This window comes from Cetorhinus maximus, chromosome 19 (assembly GCF_964194155.1).
Source record: "Cetorhinus maximus chromosome 19, sCetMax3.hap1.1, whole genome shotgun sequence".
Taxonomy (NCBI): domain Eukaryota; kingdom Metazoa; phylum Chordata; class Chondrichthyes; order Lamniformes; family Cetorhinidae; genus Cetorhinus; species Cetorhinus maximus.
Genome location: NC_135897.1, coordinates 59,783,894 through 59,810,286, shown reverse-complemented (window position 1 = coordinate 59,810,286; position 26,393 = coordinate 59,783,894). Strand labels below are relative to the sequence as shown.

Below are 26,393 nucleotides of genomic sequence, written 5' to 3'. Positions count from 1 at the left end.
TTTTCCTCATGATCACATGACATCAAGCTTGTCCCATACTCATGATGGCTGGAGCATCATGACTGCACAGTTCCTACCTACTACCGTGGCCTCCTCTACCCCCAGTCCCACTGCCACCCCCAGCCATATAATCTCCTGGGCGATTGGAAAAAAAATCTAGAAAAATCCTAAAACCAATAAGAGAAAGAAAACTCCTCCCTATCCCCCTCAGGCAATCAAACCCAGCCCAGGAAATCACATTGACTACCTCATCCCTTCCTGTGGGGGGCAGTGCTCAGTTTGGCAGTCATATCAACAACCCTTGATACATACCTCACATCCAGATGACGTCGGGATCTTGCTAGGTTGGGAATTGAACTAGCATTCAATTAATGGTTGGAAGTCACATATTAATCTTAAATAGGAGTATCCTGAGGAGTTGGTAGGGAACAAAGCTGACATTACCAGTGATGACAGCTGCAGTGCTGATTCACTGAGCTACACTTGCTGTACCAAGCTTCTTTCCAAAATTATTTTCTTCAAAGGTTGGCACAAATGAAGGCCCACATCGAGTTTGAAAATTTGAGCAGCTTCTCGATTATGTTTTATCACCTACCTATTATCTTTTCTTCAACCAGTCATTTAATTATAAAAAGGGACGACAACCTGACACATGAATGCAGTTTAAAAAAAAAACTCTTAGAATTTCGAAGATTACCTCCCAATGACCCAAACCAATAAAGTGAAGAATATGTTAGAAGCTCAATGAAGGAAATCTATTACGCAAGATGCTGTAAAATGGAACACATTTTCGCTTCGGGCATCAATAGTTTTATTTTAGCTAAAAAGTGTAACGGGTGCTACTGTCCTGTGCCAAGAATAAATGTCTGTTTGAAAGTCTGGATTTAACGCACAATTTTTGGGCTAATCAATGATTATGATTTGAGCATGCCCACAGCCACTGAAAATGGCAGCAGCAGGTTTAGCACTTTCTGATTAGGCGCAATTTTCCTGGAGCTCTACACGTCTCCTGCACTCACCCACTTCACTGAAGGTGTGGAAAGCAGCCTGGGAGTGGAATGTTATCTCGAGGAGCTAGAGGGAGGGCTCCCAGGTTCACTGATCTGGCACTAGAAGTCCTGGTGGAGGAGATAGAGAGGATAAAGGATGTCCCCTACCGCAGAGGGGAAGGAGGTCCCAGAGGCAAAAATAGGGTGCCTGTAGGAGGAGTTCACCCTATGCATGCATGTGCACTAGTACGTATGTGCAAACGCGCGCACGCATATTATATATACATTATATATGTGTACACACACTTGGCAATACACTCATTCACAGTCATCAACTTGTTTACTTCTAGGAAAAGATAGCACATAAAATAGCAGCAGGACGTGACCAGCAGAGCCAACCACATCTACCAGTTCCCTCCCCTTGAGGGGGCAGTGCTGGCCGTGATTGGCAGAGGAGTGGTAGATGTTGAGGCCAGAAACAGAGCATAGGGCATCTCTCATAGAGGATGTGGCCACTCCAGCTTCCTTACATATTCATAACTATTTCTGAATGCTTATCACCCAAAACTATCTTCATTCCCAATCTCCATATGGTGTCACCATACACATCCTCCTATTTGTGGCCTCATTTACTGCACCCCAACTCTAATTCTCCTAGCTTCATCAAGTCCCAGGAGCAGGACCCGCCTTGCCCCTTGGAACAAGTTCAAGATGAGCAACAGCCACAACACCCTCAAGAGGAGGGGGAGAGTGAGATAGAAGGCATTGTGTCAATCACTACCACTGCTACAGGCCTCAGGTCTCAGAGACTGGCACCATGAGTAACTTGGAGACTAGGTTAGAAGTCGGATCCTCTCAGTACGATGCTCCTGGCATTGGCAGCAGCTGCCATGCAAGTTGAAAGACACCACAAGAACAAATACTTATTTATACAGCGCCTTTTAGATAATAAAACATCCCAAGGTGCAAAACAGGAGCTCTGTAAAGCAAAATTTCCACTGAGCCGCAAAAGGAGATATTAGGGCAGATGATCGAAAGCTTATTCAGAGGCTTAAGAAGTGCCTTAAAAGAGGGGAAAAAAGAGACTTGCGATCATATAGCATCTTTCCTAACCTCGGGAATCCCCAAAAGTGCTTTACAGTCAGTGTACATTTTGAACAAACTGTGGTCATTGTTGCAAGTATAGGAAAAGTGGCTACCAATTTATTGGCTGCAAGGTCCCATAAACAGCAATGAGATAATGACTAAATAATGTTTTTGTGATGGTGATTGAAGGACAAATATTGACCAGGATACTGGGAATAATTCCCCTGCTCTTCTCCGAAATACTGCCATGGGAGCTTTTACATCCACCTGAGGGCAGACATTGGTTTAACATTTCATCTGAAAGACAACACCTCCGACAGTCCAGCACTCCCTCAGTAGTGTACTGGAATGTGAGCTTAGCTAATTGTGCTTAAATCCTGGAGTGGAGCTTGAACCATCTAACTCAGAGGCGAGAGTGCTAATGACTGACACCAAAAAAGATTTTGGAAGCAAATTCCAGAGCTTAGGGTCTTGGTGGCTGAATTGGAGATGCTCAAGAGGCCAGAATTAGAGGGACCCTAGTAACTTGGGTTTGTGGGCCTAGAGGAGGCTATCTCTAGAGTTATAGAGGGACTAGGCCATGGTGCAATTTGAAAAAACAGGTGAATATTTTAAAATCAAGGCATTACTTAACTAGGGTGATGAGTGAACAGAACTTGGTGTGCCCCAGGACACAGGCAGCAGTGATTTGATTACTTCAAGTTTATGGAGGATATAATGTGGGAGCCCATCAAGGTGTGCATTCGAATAGCCAAGTGCACAAGGAGCAAAGACATAGATGAGAGTTTCAAAGGCAGATAAGCTGAGATGGGTGGAGTTGTGCAATGTTACAGGGTTCGAAATAGGTGTAGATATGTGTTAGGAAGCTCATCTAAGGCTCAGATATGACAACGAGGTTGCGAACCTTCTGGTTCAGCCTCTGGCAATTGCCAAGGAGAGGGATGGAGTCGGTGGCTCAGGATTGGAATTTGCGGCAGGGACCAAAGACAATAGTTTTGGTTTTCCCAATGTTTAATTGGAGGAAATTTTTACTAATACAGTACTGGATGTTGGACAAGCAGTCTGACAATTTAGAGGTAGCCGAGGGGTCGGGGCAGGGTTGGCAAGGTGGAGCTGAGGGTCATCAACATATGTGTAAAAACTTACTGGATTTTCATGATGCCCTCACAAATGAGAAATAGAAGCTTGGAGGACAGCTGGGGTAATGGTACAGGAGCAGGAAGAGAAGTGATTCTATGACTCTGATTAGACAGATAAAATTGGAACCAGGTGAGGGCAGTCCCACCCTGCTGGACAACGGTGTAGAGGCGTCGGAGGAGAATGTATGGTCAATAGTGTCAAAAAGCTGCGGACAGATTGGGAAAGACGAGGAGGGACAGGTCACCTTTGTTACAGTTGCATAGGATGTCACTTGATGTCATTAAGAGTTGTTTTGGAAGAGCAGTGATGAAGGCACATTTGAGGGGTCAATTCCAATAAGGATTAATCCAGTGGGCTGATTCCACCAAGTGGCTGCCAATCCCTGAGGAGGGTTGGGCGGTTAGGGCTGATGGTGATGGGGTGAATCCGGGACCTGATTGGAGGATGGGGAGGCTGGAGACCTAGTGGCGAGGTGGGAATTGGGAGCTCATGGTGGGAGGGGAGCAGGGGCCTAAGGGTGGTGGGACCGGAAGTCTCGAGTAGAAGGTTGGCAGAGGAGGGAGGCGTACCCAATCATGGAGGCTCCTTAGGCAGGGACCTGGATCTAGGAGGTAGGTTTAAAGACACTCACCACCTGCATCCACTGTCCTTACCTCGATGAAGCTGCCAGGACCCCCATTACTCTGGAAACCTGATCAACAAGAGCTAAGGTTGAAAAGGCGTTCAGACCCATTATCATATTTAAAATTACAGCCCCCCACCTTGGAGTGGGTTGGTCACCTGCTCACCTTCCAGCATCAGTTAAAGCTACAAACGGGTGGACTGGAGACAGGTTGGAACTGGCAATCAGGTTTTTCAGGCTTTAATCCCTGACCCAACCCAGACTCACCCATTTTGAAGAATCTGATTTTGGTGTAACTGAAATGCACACTGTTTGACTTCGTGGTATTGCTATAGCATAAGGACAAATAATCTCATTAAGCTATTAAACTGAACATGTTCCAGAAACAGAGTGGCCCATAATGAGGTTGAGGAGCCAGTTTCTGCAGGCAGTGGATACATTTTGCAATTTAAGAACAGAAGTCAACCTTTTTAAAAAAAAAATTACAATGATGGTCAGGACTGGGCTGCACCACATTTTATTTAAATAGTTCCTTTGCTGGATCTCGTAGCCTTTCTGCTGTATTCTAGCCAACAATGATGCTTTCCCATTTGATGTTGGCTTGGTAGTACAGATTTTGAGTTTTGCTGAAAAAAGAGACATGCTGTTGAAGCTTTCTGTCTTGCACTCATAAAGACAGATGCAGGAATGCCAAATTTCAAAGGGAACAACAATTTGTACTGCCTGAGAAAAGGGGTGCTGATTGGTTGGCAAGTTGGCCCTGATTGTTTGGGACATTGCCATGGCGAATGCAAATCTATTGTCCCCCATGCTTTTGTTTATTCAAAAAAGTGTAATGTCTGGACATATTCTTTTTGCCTGCAGAGGACAGGCCCCTTTATATGAATATGTGTAGCTTTTAGCAAGTGTAAGTGAGCCCAACTGATGATCTTAAATCAGTGTGATTCTTAGTACGTTCGGGATTGGGCAGCATTTGCTGAACAATCACGGAATCACATCTAACATCAGACATAATATTCTCAGTTTTGCAAGCACTGATTGGTTGAGTACAGTCAGTACGCTGCCCACATTGCAAACAGCCAAAGGAGCATGCTGTTTGATGTGATCCGCCAGTCACTGGGGCGTACAGACTATGTACTTTCTATTGCACCAGCACTGAAATTCGTATACCACATTACTCATTTGTGTGGTAGGCAGAATGTCTGTTTGGCTTGATGGCAGCATTGTGTTAGTGGAGAACACATGTGTTGCCACTGATGAGTGCAAAATGAAAAGCTTCAATAAAATGTCTTTTTTATCCAGCAATTCCCCATTTGAAGTGAATGCAGTAGAGCGTGAAAACACTGACTGATGAGAGTAGGCTTTGTAATGATTGCCATTTTACATGGAATTGAAATCTGACTAATGCATCTATAGTTGCTTATGTGTTTTGGGCATCGCATTAGCTTGTTTCTCAGATGGTGGTACTTCCTCAATGTCCATTAACTCCTTCATAAAGATTGTCAGTGCCTCACAAATCTCCTCCCTAAGCTATGTGTGCTCTGGGATAAATACCACTTAACACTGGGGGCGTATTTGTTTTGATCCCTTTTAGAATTTCCATCTAATTTCTATCAAAGTCGTTAATTAAATTTTGGTTAACTCTGGTTAGGCAAGGCATGTTGCTCAAGTCCTCTATCATGGATACTTGGATGAAGTAATAATTTAGAGAATTTATTATATTGTATTTGTCTCAATTTTGAGTAATTACATCATTTATCATTTTCACCCCATCCCTGCCTACTATTGTGATGTGGAAAGAATTTATTTTACTTTCTCTGCAGCTATACATTTCTCCATGTTTCTCTTTGCTTTGGTGATAACCCTTTCATCTTGTCTACTGGATGTTTTGATATTCATCCCAATGGAGAACCCCTGCAGGATAAGTAATGGGAAATTTCTTTCTCTTTTCCTTTGTTGACAATCCATATTATGTTAAATTTTTTTGTCTGATTTATACCTCCATGAAGCACCTTGATGTTTTTCTACCTTAAAGATACTGTATGTTAGTAGCTACTCTGAACCAATGTTCCTCTAAGCTGCACAGGTGCACAAGTCTAGAACTTACAGGGGGTAAATAAGCCATGCAGAAGTAGTGGTCTCTTTACGATGTTTGCGTGTGTGGTTGCGTTGCAATCTTAAAGGGACCACGCAGTGCTGCAGACAGGCCGAGCACACCAAAGGAAAATTAGAGGTAACATTGCTCTGAACTGCTTGGGATTTTCCATATTTGGTTGGTTGAAGTATCACATTAAAATAACTTTCCTGTCCTTGGATACTCTTTTTGTCACCTCATCGAGCAAATTGCCCTCCTTATGCCAATTTGATGATCTTTAGTACACCTATGATATGAACTTGATATTTTTCTCTCATTTGAAATGTCTAACCAGAACATTTCATTCTGTAGTTTTTCTCCCTCCAAAAGGATGAACGAGGTGTCTTTGACATAAAGGACACTTTTTTTCTCACTTCACTTTTCCTTTTCTCCCCACTCTGTCTTTTTGAACAGTCTGCGCCCTCGAAAGCACATTCATTTCCATCTTTTAGCCATGTTTCCCACAAATTCCTATCATATTATAGTTGTCCACAACTCCCAGTTCCAGTATCTTGCCACTTTCTGGCATCATCTTCCTAAACTTTTTTTGAATATCTGAGACCTGTCCTTCCTTCCTTTGTTTCTAAAGGGACTGCAGGATCGCTATGCTGACCTGGTGGGAGCAGCTTTTCGACATGAGTATGCATGACTGAAGCCTTTCAAGCCATCACTAGTGACATATACCAAACCAGTCAATTGGCTGTCCGTTTATTTATCATGTAGGTGATAGTGGCCTTGTTTACAGGGGCTGAATGACTATAACTGTGAAAAGAATCAACTCAACAGGACATAAAATGTTACTTTGTTGTTTGAGTTTCCAAGAGTAGATGGCATCGTCCATGGCATCCATGTATTGCACCGATCAATTAATGTTGCCCTGCTCTGCACTAATAATTTCAATTATTGCAATAATTATTCTAATTTTGCACTAATTAAGCCTATAAACTCTTTCGAGTTATCAACAGTCACAGATTGCAACTCTTTCGAGTACAATCACAGTTCTTGGTTTCCGGGAGTGGGACATGAACCCACAACCCTCTGATTCAAAGGTGAGGGTGCTATGAACTGAGCCACAGCTGAGTTGTGCATAATCATTTCAGTGTGCTATGGGTTAATTTGGACTAGCCAATCCCAGCATAGATTTTCCCAGTTTCACATAATTGGGGCTTGTATATAAAACTGCTTGTTTGATTTGGGGCAACAATTTATTATAGCTGCTAGTAATAAGTTTCCAAATTCTCATATCTGGCAGTTTCCTGTTACATTGCTATTTCTGTAAATGTACCAGTATTGTGAGAACTCCTGCCATGACATACAGGAAGTTGCACTGTCTGTAGGGACCATTTTGTTCATAGACTTAGGGAATTAACATTCATCTGTTTATGTTATGTGATTGGACTGACAATCAGGCTTTATTGCTTCTCATTAGCACCTGTGTCTTGCACAGACTTCAGCTAGGAATGTTAATGTTCTTTAATGAAGGAACAGCCCCATACATTTTGAGTCAAATGTAAAACATGATATGGTCTGTGTTTCGTTCATTAAGGGTGCAGACCGGGAATCAGACACAATCGAATTCTATGATAATTTGCATTCCCGTTGAGTGAGGCTCCACACAAAGTTCAACCACACAATATTTTCCCTGTTTTGTGCAGCCGCTTCAGCCACGGTCAACAAAAGAGGTGAGATAACATAGAACGAGAGGAAAAAGCATACAAAATTGTGAGGACTAGTGTAGATCTAGGAGACTGGTTAATAAGGAACAGAAAAGAAATACAAAAAGATGGTTAGAGCTGCAAAATATGCGTAGTAAGCTTACGAACATATGAACTAGGAGCAGGAGTAGGCCACTCGGCCCTTCAAGCCTGCTCTGTCATTCAGCAGGACCTTGGCTGCTCTGATTGTAACCTCCTGCCTACCCTCAATAACCTTTCACCCCCTTGTTAATCAAGAATCTACCTTAAAAAAATTCTAAGGCCCTGCTTCCACTGCCTTTTGAGGAAGAGAGTTCCAAAGACACATGACCCTCTGAAGAGAGAAAATTTCTCCTCATCTGTCCTAAATGAACGACCCCTTATTTTTAAACTGTGGCTCCTAGCTCTAGATTCTCCCACAAGAGGAAACGTCCTCTCCACATTCACTCTGTCAAGATCCCTCAGGATCTTAAAGGTTTTGACCAAATCACCTCTTAATCTTCTAAACTCCAGTGGATACAAGCCTAACCTGACCAACCTTTCCTCATAAGACAATCCACCCATAACTGGTATTAGTCCAGTAAACCTTCTCTGAACTGCTTCCAACACATTTACGCCTTTCCTTAAATAAGGAGACCAATGCTGTATACAGTACTCCAGATGTGGTCTCACAGTGGAAGCTCAGGCTCTCTGATCTTTGCTGCCAATTTCACAATGTTTATTTACACAACATTAAGTGGTTTCAAGGGTTTGCGGGTTTTGGTTGATACTTTAAAGGGTCTGGATAATTGACACTTTGTTGCCTTCTAAATGAAATAACTTTTTTTTAACATAGAAAGTTATGAATGAAGTACTTTTTAAAGTATTTGTTAAACGTGTCCTATTGTCACTATAGGGTTCATTGACCCACTGTACACTGTATAGAACCAATTGCATTGAAGTGCCATAGCTTGGCATGGGGGGTGGGGGGCTGGCGGAAGATGAGGAGCCATAGGGAGTGGGTGGAAGGGCATAGCTTCTTATAGGGGGCATGAAGGGCCATGGGGTGCATGTGGAAGGGCTGGGTTTAACATAGGGGGCATGAGGGTACCATGGTGGGTGGAGGGGCAGAGCTTGGCATAGGGGCATGAGGGTGCCATAGGGCGTGGGTGGAAGGACAGAGCTTGGCATAGGGACATGAGGGGGCTATAGGGGGTGGGTGGAAGGCATGGCATGGGGGAATGAAGAGGAGCCTTTGAATTTGCATTTTAAAAGGTCCCCTGATGCTTCATGCAGGCTAGGGTTCACAGCTCCTCTGAGAGGCTGTGAACCACAACTCATTAAAAAATCTGGCTCGTCCATGAAAATTGTGGAGGAGTCAGACATGCCTATCTCTGCAATTAAGCCGGCCATGTCGAGAGTGCTGGATGCAGGCTTTTGACAGGAAACAGCCCCCACACTCTAAAGGCACTCACGAAAAATCAGACAGCCCAGGAATGGAGTTGAGAACCTTGACATCAGCACCCACCCGCCAACCTTAAAGGGCACTTGAGCCATCCTGACTTGGCGAAAATCCAGGCCAATATTTCAGGATGTGACTTTTTGTCAGACCTGCTCAGTATTTCCAGAATTTTCTGTTTTACTCCGAAGATTAGATTTTGAGGAATGGTTGCATAAACTAGATTTGTTTTCCCTAGAATATATATATGGATAATTAAGTTTGTATTCCCTGGAACATAGATGGTTAAGGGATGATTTTTGATTGAGATTTTTAGGAGTTTAAAAGGAATTGATAGTCTAAGCAGAGAGAAAAATGCTAAATTAAACCTATGATCTATTTATTCTCTTTGTTACATTTGTTTTCAATGAGTATTAAGAAATAATAATTAAAGTTGCTAAGTGGCAGTATAATTTATTCTAACCACACCATTGCCACTAGATCATGATGCTAAGTTGGAAATGCACACTCATAAATTCTGACAAGTATGTTTGGCAGAATGATTTTGTAGCTTGCTGTATGTCAGATAACTTGATTTGAAGATTAAAAATGTAATATTATAATTTCCATGGCAATTGCAACGTTAAAGAACGCTCAAGTTGTTTATTTTCCAAGAAGGACTTTACATCATTTGCATCCATTTTAATCAAAGAATTTCAACATGATTTGTAAAAATGTTCTCATTGTATAATGTGTGCAGACAATACACCAAATGGTCCTGTAAATGAAAATGTCAAGTATTGTGATACATAATTATATTCAGTTATTTCAAGCAATTCAGTTTCTTCACAACTTACTATTTACCTCCTACTGTCCCCTGACTGCAATTAGATATCATTGACATTTATTTGAGGTTTCAATACCAAAGCTGCCGATCAGATCAGCAACACATGAGCAGAAATGAATTCTGTATTCACTTATTTATCGTCACGTATCTTCATTTAAAATTGATCAGCTTGTTCTTCATGGCCTCTATTCCTTTTTACAATGACCCACAACTGCTCCAGCCCTGCTGACTGGAAGCTGTGGGGAATACCCCCACGTGCATTGACAATTGAACAACATTACCTAATGGAGCATCTGCACAGTGCACACAACCCCAGCTTTGCACTGAGTTTTAAGGCCCTCTGTCCATCATATGCAAAGTGAGCACAGCGCCCAAACTTGGAGGACTGGCATGTATGTCCCCACTTCCCAGTTAGTCTTACTTGAACTCAATGCCAGCTTACGCCCTTCACCCAGAAATATATTTTCAAACATGGCCTCATCCTCAGTCCAAATGCAACACCATTAGAAATCCACTATTCCAAAATAAAGGTGTGTTAAGGTTTCTGTAAATTGTAATCTATTCACAAATTTGCATTACTTAATATAATATCTGGTATCATTGATTATGTTGTAATCTTTTTATTTGTTGGGATGTGCATGATGACAGACATGTCAGCTCTTGTGAATTGATCGTTGAGAGATGTGATTTCTCAGGTAAGTTCAGCCTCTTTCATGACCTTGCAAGAGGTCTCTGAAAACTTGGGATTATTAATTGTTCTTCTTTGATTGCACAGCCAATTGATTGCACCCACACATACGTCTAGATTCCAGAGGGGCGGGAGGTGTCAGCTGTGGCTCAGTTCATAGCACCCTCGCCTTTGAATCAGAGGGTTGTGGGTTCATGTCCCACTCCCGGAAACCAAGAACTGTGATTGCACTTGAAAGGGTTGCAATCTGTGACTGTTGATAACTCGAAAGAGTTTCCAGAGGGGCGGGTGGAGAGGAAACTCAAAGTGGGGCCTTCTGAAACACATTGCTTCTCTGATGGAATCCATGGTTGTCAAGCTTGTGTTTCTTGAGACAGCCCCTTAATGAAAATGGAAACCAAGAGCAGAATTTTTAGCTCCATGGGTGGGAGGGCATGCGCCTGACCCGCTCGAGCGTTAAAGCGCATTGACATCGGCCGAGCGTGCTGTGCTGATGTCAACGTGCATTCTTGAAATATTCCGCTAGGAGACGGAGGAGCGCCCGCCATTAATTAAGTGGCCAGTTAAGGCCCTTGAGATGCCAATTGTCTCTGACTTTACGTAGCCCGTTCGATTTTTAGGCCATTGCACGGGAAAAACGGGCAGGCCACAATTTGCAAAACCTCATCCATGGGCGGGATAAGAGGGTTCAGTGGCCTTATCAGAGTGTTTAGTGAGGAGTGCAGGATATCACCTGCTGCTGGTTTCTCCTGTGTACAGGACAGCTTCATTCGCTTCAGAGCTGCGTTCAGAGACTTTAGACATTTCAGTTCAGGGCTCAGTTGTTTTCCAGGCCCCCTGAGGATTCACACCGTGTGGGGCCTTCCAGGTATCAGACAGCCTTCTCTTACCCTGGTAATGGGATTGTGGTCTCCATTGGAGGCACCTCCTCTGAGGAGGAAGAGCGGGCCAGAAGGGGGAGGAGGCCAGGTGTCCCTATTCAGCTTCCAGGGGAGCAACCTGTGGGAGGAGAGGTGCAGGCACAAGGGGCGCAGGGTGAACAGGAAGTCCAAGGCAGAACGGGCTGCAGAAGATGCCACTATCCTGCTGCCAGGGTTTACAGGCAGCGATGCAGCTACCTCAATATGTCTGAGGTGCAATGTCAAAGGAGGATCCGCCTCTCAAGGGAGACAGTGACCTCCATCTGTCAGATGATTGGGCCTGAGATCAGCCTCACTGTGTGGGTGGACACCCCATGCCAGTGGCTCTGAAGGTCACAGAGGCCCTTAACTTCTATGCCTCCAGCTCTTTCCAGGGGTCAGTGGGGGATCTTTGTGGAGTCTCCCAATTAGCTGTCCACAGTTGCGTCAAACTGATGACAGACACTCTGTTCAGGTGGGCATTGACTTTCATTCATTGCCGCACGGACGAGGCCAGCCAGGCTGAGCGAGCCAGAGGCTTCGCGGCCATTGCTGGGTTCCCCCGTGTCCAGGGTGCAATAGACTGCACACATGTGGCCATCTAGGTGCCAGCAGGTGAGCCCAGTGCCTTCGTCAACAGGAAGGGCTTCCACTCCATGAACGTGCAGATAGTGTGTGATCACAGGATGCTGATTCTGCAAGTCTTTGCAAGGCAGCTCCCATGACGCTTAACATCTGGAGGCACTCCCAGGTGTCGAGGCTCTTCAGTGCTCCAGCCTGACTGGATGGATGGCTGCTGGGTGACAAGTGCTATCCTCTCAAGAGGTGGCTCATGATGTGTCTCCATCACCCAAGAACAGAGGCCGAGCAGCGGTACAACAGGAGCCACGCCTCCACAAGGGCGGTGGTAGAGAGAACCATAAGTCTTCTCAACATGCTCTTCCGATGCCTCGACCATTCATGGTGACCACTCCAATACCTCCTAGATCGTGTGTCACTGACAGTGGTTGCATGCTGCGCTCTCCACAATCTGGCACTGACAAGAGGGGATGCAGTGGAGGAAGATGATCTTGACACAGCTGCACAGGCAACAGATGACCAGCCCAGTAGTGAGTCTGAGGACGAGCACGAGCATGGTGAGGAGAACACTGAGGGCATAGACGCTGACCTGGGTAACCTCCAGGGAGGCAGGGACACCCGGGATGCTTTGATCCAATGCTCCTTCAGCTAGACTACCAAATAAGGACCACCACCACATGCCAGGGCTGCAGGCTCCATACACGATCCCTGACAGGACCAGTTCCTTGGTCAGCAACATACGCTATGTGCCTTTGCAATAAAGTTTCAGGAGAGACACGTCCATCATAACATCATGGCCTACCCTGCACTTACAGAACAAATGAAGCATATAAGAGGCCTGTTGCACAAAATAACATCTAATTTACTTGTGAATGTGAAGCATTGCAGAAATTAACATTAACCGGTGTTTTCCATCACTCCATTTTTCTTTTCTTTTTCTAAGTGTGAACCAATTATTACCCGTGATAAGGCCATATTGTGATTAAGGTGCTTTAAGTTTTTGCTTGCGGGTGCTATGTCTAGGTGCTCCCCCCTCGCTGGAACCGGCATTGGAGTCAGCCTGCTCACTCTGCTGTCTTGTTGGCCTTGATGACCTTGCCGGGTGTCCTCTGGCCCGTGGAGCCTGTGCTGGCCCCGCCTGGGAGGGAGCGGCCAGTGCCGCGGCTGGCATCTCCCTAGTCACCACAGCCTCATCAGATGCCACAGTCACTGGCAGAGGGACGGGGGAACTGCTGCTGTCATCCGGAGCCCGCAGAGCCAACGGGCAGCTCGAGCACCAACATCAGGTCGCATTGGACCTCCCAGCTCACCATTGATGGATGGGCACCTAGCTGGGACACTGGGTGCCCAATCCATCTCCCACACTGACACTAACCAGATGAGGTCATTGCTGGTGTGAGGACTTGCAGGTCCGAGCGCATCCCCAGGAACTCCTGATTGAGTCCCTGGAGGAGCCTCCATGAGAGTCGCCACTCTCTCCATGGAGGAGGCATTGCGCTCGGCCATGAGGGTCAAAGCAGTGCTTATGCTCCACAAGGACTCCTCCACAATGGATGCGATGACACACATTCCCTCATATATCTCTGCCAGATCCTCCCATACATCCTGCTGGACATCCAGCATCTGCTGCCTCATGGACAACTCTAGAGGCATATCATCAGCCATCGACTGAGCATTGCCCTGGCTCCCAGCAGCCCTCTGACTGCCGGCGCCCTGGGCACTCTCTGCTCCACCTGTACCTCAAGCGAGTGTGAAGTGCCCTCACCGATGTGCACCGATAGACTACATGATGATGTTTTGCCCACTGAGGTGCTTGTATCTGCGCTGGTGTCTGCTTGACAGAGAGGGTGTGACGCAGGTGTGTGGTGAGCATGGTGGTCCTCAGGTCAGGGGTGGGCCTTCAGGCTCCTCATGATGAACGGCTGCTGGTGAGTCTGAAAGGGAGAAGGAGGACATATCATCAGTTTAAGGCATGACACTGTCACTGTGCATGCCAGGCACCCTGATGAGACAGAGATTTGCATCATGGTGCCCTCATTTTTTGATTATCAATGGGGAATCCAGGTTCGAGGCTTACATCAATATAGAGACTACACTGGAATGGTTGCAATAACCGACATTCTCACCTCCAGTGCACTGCACTCCTACCTTCCTCTGGCACCCCCAACCACACCGTGGCCGCTTGACCGCGGTGCATGGTGCCTCTCCAGCTCCAGGGCCTCCTGCTCGTATTACAGGAGATGGTGTGGGGGTCCCCTACCAGTGCGTGACCTCTCAGCATTGTAATGGGATGTTTTCTCCTGAAAGGGCAAAGGAGCATTGATTAGCCCACTCTCTACCTGCAGCACCATTGCAGCCTGGCCAACCCCACCTGAGGAACACTGCACAGGGCTCAGCCGATTCGTGACCCTGGAGCCGCAAGGCACTCAATCCAAGCAGCCAGGGCTCACCCGCTTGGCCAGCTCCTGCCTCATTGACATTTGGCACTCTCATTCTAACACCTTTTGAGGTTTATTGGGGGGGATGGGCAGCTCTTAATTGTTCTGCAAAGTGACCCATGCCAACATGGGTACTCACCCTTCCCGATTGCAGGAGATTGTTGAAGCGCTTCTGGAACTGCGCCCATGTGTGCCTCACCATGTCGTGGCTGCTGACCCTGGATGCCACCACCTCCCAGGCCTTACTGATGATGTGGGGGGGGGGGCTTCCTTCTCCCGTCCCTGGGGACAAGAGTTTCTCTCCTTGCTGCCACCTCCTCCAGGAGGGCTGCGAGGCACTCACCTGAGAAACGCGGGGCCAACTGCCCCACTGGCCTGCCCTCCCACCTGCCGTGTCCACCCTCAACGGTTTCCATTGACAAGATTTCTACGTCCTTCGGTGGCAACCTTCCAGGGGCTGCTGAAGCTGCATTTGAATTGGCCGCCGGGTCGCCATTGGACCTGGTGAACATCATGCCCCTGCCCCCGCCCGCCCCTTCGTGCTCATTCCCAAGCTGCGTATCACGCTGGGCGGGCCTTAATTGGCCCGCTGGCGTAAAATCGAAAAATTGAAACCAAATATTCTGGGCAGAACGAAACTGGTTGAGGCTATATAAAGGGACACAGAGCCATCCAAGCTGAGGAGTAGCAGTTGATGAGTCCAAAGGTGCAGCACATACAAGCTGAAGAAGAGAGGCTAGATCCAGAAGCTGAGGGTAAGTTGCTGCACCTGTTTCTGTTAGTTGAAGATAACAACATCGGTGGATCTATGCCATCCAGACTGAATTGAGGAGGTTCTGCAGATGTATGCCATTTGTGAAGACCTTGCCTGTGGAACTAGAGTTGGTTGTGCGCTTGTCGGCTGGGGATCAGACTAGCTCCTAGATGGATAGAACCTGAAATCCCTCATGAGGAAGGCAGAATTTTGAGGGACTTTATGACTGAGTTTGATGATCTATATACTATGTGGGTTGCTGAACCAATTTGTGGAGTATAGGAGGTTTACTTTGTTTGATTCTTTTATAGTAAAAATTCTTCTGTTCTAAATCGTGGAATTTTGTGGCTTCATTCTTTTAATAAATAACTGGGATTTTGGATTTTTTGTGAAAAAAAAGCTACTGGTCTCTACCAAGGTCATAACAGATATTCAAATTAGTTTGTTGTGATTTTTTTTCCCAAAAATATACTTATAAAATCTGTAAAAGTATATTATATGACAATTCAAATTTAACATAACTGCAGTTTCTTACAATACAGTACTTGACGTGCCTTACTACACTTGCCATTGCAGGTTATATTTGCAATGTACATTTACATTTCATGTCAAACATTCTCTGGTACATATTGCCCAGGGGTTTTATATGGTTTCCAAGCCCTTGGTATACTCTGGGGGGAGGGCCTTAACCAGTGGCCTTTCCTCATTGAGCCTTTGTGGTGGCTGCCCCAAAGTACAGCCTGCGGCATTCAGCCATGGACAGCTCCTTGCACCTGAAGACCAAGTTTCAGGCACAGCGTCTTTCACTGAGTTGATAGGACGGTGTGCCAATTGAAGGGAACTTAGTGGTGATGTTCCCATCAAATTTCTGATCTCGGTGAAGATCATTGGAGGGAGGTTGCTCTTGAAGTAAGTGTGCTGAGTTGCTGCAGTGCATCCTATAGATCATAGGCAGGAAATTAATTATGCTATTCCACGTTTTTCTGGGACTTGTGCACGGCTTCACCATTGCCCTTTTCAAAAGCAGTTAGATTGTAATTATTTTAACTCCGCCCTTTTTTAAAATCAATGGTGATCATAATGTTCCTGACTTCAAGCCTGTTTTTACTTTGCCACTTACATTGAAAAATTATGGCATTGGACACCTAGCAATGGTGTGATTTATGAACATAAGTGATTTCTTTGATTGTATTTAAATGAAGTGCTAATGTATTTCCTCATTTTGACAAGTTGAAAGAGAGGTTCAAAAACCATTGCATTGTCAAGTCAATAAAAAACATTATTAACAATTTTTTTAAACTATATTTGTTTTTAAGCATTGTTACCATTAATAGAAAAAATATTTTGAAATAACCGTGGAAACATTTGCACAAATTAACTTTGCTGAAGGATGCAGCAAATGCTGTTGCAAAGAATATCATTCCCTAAAATCAAGCAGTAGAAGGACTCTTAGACACCAGTTGCCCCAGCTCTTCTCCCCTATTTAGATCAAAATATTCTGTATTGGTATGAAATGTCAGTATAATAGAGTTCATCTAATAAAATTTGCTTCAATTTTACTGAATATTAAAGAATTAATTTGAACTCTCTGGAATTAATTTGAACCCTCATCCTTCAGTCCGAGGCTTTTTTTCTCATTCGTTAATTGTGACAATGAAGATGGCCGGAAAATTCCAATCACTATTTCTAGCAGCCAACCCTTTGTTCCTCAATAGTTTACAACGATTGCACTCATAAAAGCTCTGGAGAAAAATGGCCAAGTCACATCTGATTTGGTGGTTTGCTTGCTGCAACTAATTAGAAATGCAGAAAATAAGGAATAACTTATCAATGCTGAAACCAGTGGCCAGAGGGAGGGCAATTTATGGTGTACATTGCCAGTCTCATCATTGCAGAAAAACTGGGCCCATGTTTATAAGAGAGGTTGTCCTTGATTTTATGCTTAGCTCTCACATTAACATGAGATACATCGATGCTACGCCTAATTTGTCTTGTTTCTTTTTGAAAAAGGCACACCTTCTGGCAGTACCGCAGAGAAAATCCCAAAACCAAAGTTGGTGATCCTCCACCAGACGGCCTTCCCGGCTTCAATAGTGGAGTCATGCTGCTAAATTTAGAAGCTATGCGTGAGTCAGAACTCTACAACCAACTCCTGAACATGGAGAATGTACGGAAACTTGCAGAAAAGTATCATTTTAAGGGCCATCTCGGCGACCAAGATTTCTTCACATTGATTGGAATGGAGCACATAGGCCTCTTTCATGTTCTGGACTGTACAAGCAACAGGCAGCTCTGTACCTGGTGGCGGGATCACGGATATGCTGAAATCTTTGATCTGTACTTTAAATGTGATGGGCAAGTAAAAATTTACCATGGCAACTGTAACACACCAATCCCGGATGACTAAGTATTAGAAATGTTTGAAAGTGTTTGCCGATGCCTTACAATGCACAATATTTTCTATTGTTGGAAAAATTTGTTCATATGACTTGAAACACTTTTCATTTTACCCATTTAAAATTTCTATTTTATCCATTCCATTTGTTCTACCTCCTTTCTGATCAAATTGCAGGCTCTCATTTGTGTGAATGATGATCACTGAAATAAAAAACCCATGAAATTAAGACAGTAAAATCTATTAAATCCTAGAAAGCTGGAATGATCAAAAAGTGTCATATTAAACTTATTGGTATTTTCCACTTGCACACACTTGCCCTTTATACAAATTGATATTTTCTTTATTTGATTGCCCGATGTTTATATTTTCCCAATCTCTTGTGAGGACACTGTTTGGTGCTTCTCTGTGATGGTCCAGTTTGCTGCAGGAGGAATTACTGGTGTAGATCCACTTTTTCCCCATTCTTTATGCAGCACTGTACAAATATATTTTAAACACTTGTGTATTGATGACTGATTTGTATCAAATTGTATTTGTTCTTTAAATCATTGCATGTCCTGCACAGAGCAATTTTCTTTCACTTGGTTGCTTCTTATGAAACTTGCGCCATGTTAAATTAATTCTAAATAAGGCACCTGAAACCCTCTATCCTTCACATTGTAGAAAAGTGGATTCTATCCAAAGTTTTCTCTGAATTCATCTGAACTGCACTATTATGGTGAAAAGGCTAGAACAAGGAAGGGCAGAGTCATCACAAAGTCCAGTGTTATCTCTTCCTTTATGACATTGAAGATTATATGTTAATTCACACAAATACCTTTTCTGTGTAATGTATGTACGTTCATCTTTTTTACTTTTAAAATTTCATTTGCAATATTATAATGGACTTATCATTTGAATGACTTTGAAAGTTTGCGTTCTAGATCAATAATATATTTGTCTTGATACTGTCTCATTAAACTTAAACTTTATTGGGGATGTATTATACATCCATAGTACATGGCATCCGTTTCTTATTATTTTGTGCCTTATAAGTTGTACTAAGCAATTTATGAATTAAATAGTTTAATCATGATAACTGTACATACTAATGAAAAATGTCGCATTTTCTTTAGAAATTGTTTTTATCCACTTCTATCTGCAATCTCCATGTAACTTTTTTGTTATTAACTGAATATTTAAAACACTATTTCCCAAACAGTTTTGCCTTTCAAAAATGATTAGAAAAAAAATGATGGAAAATTACCTTTATGCGTAGTTTGTGATTAGGTGAATTGAGCAACAGCTGATGCTTAATGAAGCAGAATTCTGAGCAGTGTTGGTACTGATTTATTGTACAACTTGTAGGTTGGATTGTTTAATTAGAGCATGTTTGAGTACGTTACTGATGGAGGTGAATGCTGTTCTGTTACTTTCTACCTAAAACTGGCGGAAGTAAATGTTGAGACACATAACTATGTTGTAGCATTTTTTCATATTCCTACAGTTACAACATTTTTCCTTTTTCCAAGCACCTAGTGACCTTGATGGTTCTGCACAGCTTATAGACAGTAGCTTTCAACATGGAGTAAAATGGGTGATATTGGATTGGTCACTCTTTGTACACTATGCAGAATTGTCCTTTCCACCAACTTTCAATTAGACAGTCATATGGATCTGTCTGTTTGGCAGACTCCAAAAGCTCCCTAAAGTGGTGATGTTGAGCCAGTAAAATGCATTTGAAGGAAGTCATGAGGTCTGAATTTGTGTGCTGAGCAACTAAAAGAGGCCTCAAACTGGCCTGTGGATCATCAGTTTGAATCTCCTGCAGCTCCATCTCTCTTTGCTCTTTCTCTTTCATGCTCTGTGCTTCACCAGGCTCTGCCGTCAGCACAGGAGTTGCTATATCTTTTGATGGTGCTTATCACTGTTAGCAGCAGATGATGCAGTGTGCTATGAGGCTTGTATATTGGACTCAGCCACCATTTCCTCCTGGGCATCAGGATTAACCAAAGAATGAGAATCATGCAGGAGACTATTGAAGAAGATTGTGTGCTATGAAATTGGAGGGGTAGTAGTAAATTGAATTAAAAATTGGGTTGGAGGGAGGAAAGAAAGAGTAAGAGTTAAGGGCAGTTTATAAGGAATGGTTAGATGTGGGCTATAGTACCTCACAGGGTTCTGTTCTGGCACTTCTATTTATTGTGTACATTAATGATTTGGATACATGGCTAGAGGGAGGTATGTCCAAATTTGAAATTGATATTAAGAGCTACAGTAAATAATTCCAAGGATGCAAGGAAACATTAAAATAGTGAATGGGCAAAAAAATGGCAGGTGCATTCATTGTCAGCAACTGAGGTGGTAGATTTTCTTTAAAAATAAAAGTAATGTCTTCCTTGAAATGTGGGAAGCTAGTTGATGTAAAAGAAGAAAAGGTTCAAAAGACAATAAAAGCAGCACGACAGGTGAAAAGACCATGAAGAAATCCAATAAAAAACATGGTTTTATGGCAAGAGGAATTGAATATAAAAAGTCAAGTTATAAGGGTAAATCTATATAGAACTGTAGTAAGACTGCAATTGTGTGCAGATTTGATCTCCACAATATGTGAAGGATATTGAAGAATTTGGAATTCTCTACCCCAGAAATCTGTGGAGGCTGGGTCATTGAATATATTCAAGAATGAGTAAGACAGATTTTTGATCTGCAAGGGAGTTGAGGGTTAGGGGGATCAGGCAGGAAACTGGAGTTAAGGCCACAACCAGATCAGCCTTGATCTTCTTGAATGACAGAGCAGGTTTGATGGGCTGAATGAACTACTCCTCATTTCTTATGTTCTTGAGGCAATAGACAAACTGGTGCTCTCGTTTGCCTCTCACCTTCTTACATTTGCTATTGCACATTACCACTTTTACAATTACACTTTTACCATTAGCTCTTTTAATCTAGGACCTTCAGAGCTCAGGACCTGCAACCATACAGGCATCAAGGAATGGCTCTCATGAAGGTGTACTCTTCCTTTCTTAGCACAAGCTTAGCAACCAGGACCCTGGGTGCTACAGATGGGGGAGTTAGAAGCAAGCAAAGACTGTAAATGATCAGAAGCAGCTTCAAGTCAAAAGAACAGCCCAGGAAACAACTCACAAGAGGGCAAGCTTGGATCCTACCTCTTGTTGAGACTGCTACTCTGCAATCAACTATGGAGTATGTGGTGACCGCAGTGGATGCTGCACCTGGATCCTCTTTGCAGGTGTTTGTGGCACCAGTCGTCGCAACTTTCAGGGATCTCCTCTGCCTTTGACAGGCTGGAAGAATGAATGTCAAGAAGTTTGAATTAGATCATGGATACTCTACAGCCTGTTCTCCCATAGATCACTGCTGAGCTGCTGATTGGTAGCAGGGGCAGTTGTGCAATAGGAATGAAACTTGCTGTCATCCTGACAGAGGGAATCATCTCTACCGTCACTGCCTTCTCAACTAATGCTGACTCTGTGAGAAAGCAACCTGGGAGAATCTGGCCCCACAGCTGCTGAGTTGCAGTAGTTTGCAGCCACAGCTTTTCAGATTCCGATTCCTAGAGGTTGCTGGTCATGTTTAACTCAAGGAGTCGCACTTGTGTCACAAGAATCTTCCACTTCTTGTGCTGAAGCCACTGGGGGAGCACTCTAGCAGGTAAGAGTGCACTTCAGACAAGCATTGTGGTTCCGCATTTATATACTGTACACATTTTTATCAGTTATCAGCTCTGTAGGAGCGTGACCTGACAATGTTGGCTGGTATGGATATCGGTGTTGATATCTTTGAAAGATGTTGGGTCAAGGAATGTTCAGCTAAAATTCTCTTGAATGAGCTACTAACAAAGAGCTCCAGCTGCATTCCTGCTTCTCCTGAACCCAAAAAAATCATCCAGTCTTGAATAAACTTCAAGACTGATTCTGGAGCCACCTCCAACCATTGCTTTCAGGGCAGCTGGTTAGGTCACTCACCACCTAATACAATTGAATGGAGATGCACCTCACATTCTGCACCTGCTTGTACCTGAAAATTATAAACCGAGTTTTGGAACCACCAAAACACCAACACAAACTCGCATTTATGTAGTGCCTTTAACATAGTAAAACAACCAGAGTCATTGTCAAACTATATTTGACACCACGCCACCTAAAGAGATATTAGGCCTGGTAAAGAAGTAGATTTTAAAGATTATCTTGAAGGAGAAGAGAAAGCTAAGTGTTCAGGGAGGGAATTCCAGAGCTTAGGGCTTGGGCAGCTGAAGGCACAACCCAGAATGGTGAAGCAATTAAAATCTGGAATGCACAAGGGATCAGAATTGGAGCAGTGTAGAGATGTTGGAGGGTTGTAGAGCTGGAGAAGATTACAGAGATGAGGAGAGGCAAGACTATGAAGAAATTTTAACACTGAGAATTTTAACATCAAGGACACAAGCAGCTTGCACCTGCAATGGATGGGTGCTGTGGAAACCATTTACAGGCCTTCTTGAAAATTGGGTGGCCCAGTTACCCTCCAGCCTGCTTTTCTGCTGTGCGTGTATGCGCTTGTGCGTGTGTGTGTGTGTATACGCGCTTTGTGTGTGTGTATACGCGCTTGCGTGTGCGTGTGCGTGTTGGGAGGTTGCGGGAAGCAATTGAAATCGGCTCTACTATTTATTTTGAGAACTGGGCTAGAGTGCTGAAAGATTTAGGGAGCTGCCATTAGATTACTGGGTGCATTCTTTAGCCCACCAGCTAGTGGGAAAGACATAAAGGAGAACATTTGCAGGGAAATTAGAGGTACAAGAACTATAATGTAGTGATAATGCAGGATTTTAATTATCCTAGTGTAAACTTGGATAGTAATGGTGTACAGGGCAGAGAGGTAGAAGAGTTTTTGCAGTGTGTGCAGGAGAACTTTCTCGATCAGTATGTTTCTGGCCCAATGAGTAAGGATCCATTGCTGGATCTGGTTCTGGGAATGAGGTGGGTCAAGTGGATCAAGTGTCAGGGGAGGAACATTTGGGGAACAGTAATCATAGTATCGAGGCTTTTAGGTTAGGTATGGAAAAGGTGAGGAGCTATCTACAGTTTGAAAAAAAATAATAATTAATAGGAGAGGCTAATTTCAGTGGGTTGAGAATGGACCTGTCTTGGGTAAATTGGAATGAAAGAGTGTTCCATTATAGTTTTGCCTTTCAATGGGCTGCCTTTAAAGAGGCAATGTTTTGGGGACATAGTTCAGGTACATTACCATGAGGGCAAAAGGTAGGGCAATCAAAACCAGAGCACCCTTGATCCTGAAAGATAAGCGAGTAAGGTGAGCAGAAAAAGGATGCATATGACAGATGTCAGGTTGACAACACAAGGCTAACTAGAGAAAGCTTTTTCTGGCTCCTCTCTTCTCAAAGTCTCACTGCATTTTCTAGCTCCTCTTTCACCGAATCCTCGTGGCTTGATCTGGCTCCTCTCTCCCTGAAGTCTTGCGTTTTTTTTCTGACTGATTGTGTGTGGCCAGCTGCTCTGCCTCTGAGCAGAAGTGTTGCACGCTTACGGTCCCGCTGATGGAAGAAGTGGGCCATAAATGTTGGTGACGCAAGAAGATAATGCTCCCTGATAATTCACTAGGACTAGATGGGATGTGTCAGAGGATTCTGACATGAGTAACGCCAGAAACTGCGGAGGTGTTGTCTGTAATCTTCCAATGCTTCTTAGATACAGGGGGCAGTCAGAAAACTGGAGAATTGGAAACACAACACCCTTGTTCAAAAAGGGTGTAAGGATAAACCCAGCAACTACAGTTCAGTCAGTTGAACCTCAGTGGTGGGACAGCTTTTAGAAATAATAATCTGGAACAAAATTAACAGTCACGTGCCACACTCAACCATTAGTCGGCCAACACATCCATCCTTGTGATGCACTGCTTGTAAAAGCAAAACTACTCAGACTGTCAGCTAGACTTTTTTGCTACTTTGAACATTTCTCTTTACCAGATATAAAAATATTCAAAGTAAATTGAAGAAAACATTTTTTTTAATCTCCTTATGGCTTTTCTCTGGGGTTGCAAATAGCAGTGCCCTGCAGATTAATCTTCAATCCCTGGAGATTCTAGGCCAATATTGGAGGATTGGCAGCCCTAGACTGGCAGACAGCTAGCGCACAGCTGGAATATGCTCTGCAATGACATGAGCCTGACCATACTTCTGAATTCAAGTTATTACCTTACCCCGGACGCAGGCTTGGCCCCAGATGACCTTGTGCCCAAAAAGTGGGCCATAAATGTTGGTGCTGCTGAAGTTCCATGAGGCCTACAAGCCACAGGCTTTCTGCTGTCCAAAAACTTAGCCCATCTACACCCCAAGCTTCATGGGAAGGTTACATTTATCTTTTTAGCTTCCCTTGGCCCCTGCTTCCTCAAATTCTCCGATCCAAAGGAGGTCAACATCTGGTGGTATGACCATACCTGGAGGCCCTTCAGGCAAACCATGATGCAGGAGAGCTGGAAACGTCCTGTCCAGCATAATAACCATAGGTGGCCTATTGATCCACAGTCACACTTGACAGGAAACTAAGCCTTTTAATTTATAAGGCTTCTGGTATGATCATGCCAGTGTGCCTTGAAAAAGATTTCAGGAAGGAGTAGATCACTAGTTAAACTAGCCTGTCCAACCAAGTAACCTCTTTCTTTCCTGTGAAGTACGTTTGGTCAAATCAAGAACTCCATTCAGATGCCAAGAACTTACCTATACTAACATCGTAATTTATTTCAGGTAGGGGAAGACTGCTTGCAACAGATGAGGATATTTGGGCAGCTGATCTGATTACCACCCTAATGCTGGCATGCTACTTTGCTCTCTTTGTAAAGTAGGAGCACTGCTGCCAAAAATGAATTATTGAATTAAATGGTACATCTAATCAATTATCCAGGATAGGAATAAATACAGAGTTTAAAGGAGTCTGTTTTCCTCTTCACCACAGTGGCATTAGCTTGGATGGACAGAAGCCTATGTTGGAAAATTGGGCACAAGCTATTCATGATTTTATTACCCATTATAAATTCAATGATGAACTGAGTAGTTTTAGAACAATTTTACAAATAGTGATTCAGACCTGTCAAACTTTTTAATCCCCACAGTAGTGTTCTAATAGACATCATTGTAATTGACAATGCTAAATAGCATTTCTCTATTATTATAGCCAGATTATATACTTGGTTATATTTCTGGAATAATTTGCAAAACTTTATTAGTGGGCCAGATTTTGCATAGAATGTAAGGGACTGAACCAGATAACAACTTCTGGAGTACATACATACGCAGTTAAATGTAGGAATTCAGAAGTTACTGTAAGAGTTAACCCACTCCTCCACAGCGTGCACTCTAACAATCCTCGCCAGAAATTCAGCACTGAAATTAATGCAGTGTTATGAATCTGGGTTCTTGCCCACCAGTTCCCCACTAAACACACCAGGAAAGGTGCTGGTGCATTCAGGAATTTTTAGCAACATTCTCATAATGATTAAAGTACACATTTTGGGGGCGTAATTTATCATCTACAGAGGCATGAACCAGGTAATGGCCTGGCCTGTTATACCCACTGTCCGATCTTTCTTTCTATGAAGTTCGTGCTTAAATTTTGGATCATTATCACAATATCATAATGAAAGCACTGTATCTTTACAATGCAGAAGGACACCATTCGGCCTATCAAGTCTGCATTGGCTCCCTGAAAGAGCATTCCACCTCGTCCCACTCCCCTGCCTTATCCTCATAACCTTGCACATTTTCTCTTTTCAGGTAGCAATCCAATTCCCTTTTGAATACCTCAATTGAACCTGTCTCCACCACCCTTCCAGGAAGTTTGTTCCAGATTCCAACTACCCTCTGGGCGAAAACATTTTTCTTCACATCACATTTACTCCTTTTGCCAATTATTTTGAATCCATGCCCTCTAGTTCTTGATGTTCTCTTGAGTAGGGACAGTTTTTCACCATTTACCCCTCAGGATCTTGAATACCTCTATCAAGCCTCCTCTCAGCCTTCTTTTCTCCAAGGAAAACAGTCCCAACCTCTCCAGTCTATCCTCATAGCTGCAGTTCTTCATCCCAAGAATCATTCTTGTGAATCTCCTCTGTACTCTCTCCAATGCCTTCACATCCTGCCTCAAGCATAGCGCCCAGAACTGGACACAGTACTCCAGATGAGGCCTAACTAGTGTCATATACAAGTTCAACACAACCTGCTTCCTCTTGTACTTAATGCCCCTGTTAATAAAGCTTAGGATACTATATACTTTATTAACTGCTCTCTCAACATGCCCTGCCATCTTCAATGACCTATGAATGTATACACAGAGGTCCCTCTGTTCCTGCACCTCCTTTAGAGACGCTCCCTTTATTTTTTACTGTCTCACCATATCTTTCCTGCCAAAGGAATCACCTCACACTTCTCTGCATTGAGCTTCATCTGCCACTAGTCTGCCTAATCCACCAACATGCTACTGTCCTTTTGAAGTTCAAGACTATACCCATCACAGTTGACAACATTTCTAATCTTTGTCTCATCTGCAAATTTTGAAATCATGCCCTGCACACCACAGTCTAGGTCATTAATATATATCAGGAAGAGCAAGAGTTCCAACATTGACCCCTGAGGAACTCCACTGCAAGCCTTCCTCCAATCTGAAAAACAACCATTAATCACTACTCTGTTTCCTGTCACTCAGCCAATTTCTTAT

At 43.6% G+C, this 26,393-nt stretch overlaps 1 protein-coding gene across 5 annotated transcripts in view; it reads left to right on the top strand.

The window, feature by feature from the left end:
- The window catches only part of xxylt1 (xyloside xylosyltransferase 1), a 158,190-nt gene extending 139,422 nt beyond the window's left edge, over positions 1-18,768 (top strand). For all 5 annotated transcript variants that reach the window (XM_078563901.1, XM_078563899.1, XM_078563900.1 and 2 more), the window contains one exon: positions 17,298-18,768. In XM_078563901.1, coding sequence (XP_078420027.1) covers positions 17,298-17,694 — 397 coding nt within the window. In that variant the 3' untranslated portion in view covers positions 17,695-18,768. The remainder of the gene's footprint in view (positions 1-17,297) is intronic.
- Positions 18,769-26,393: the final 7,625 nt, after the last annotated feature.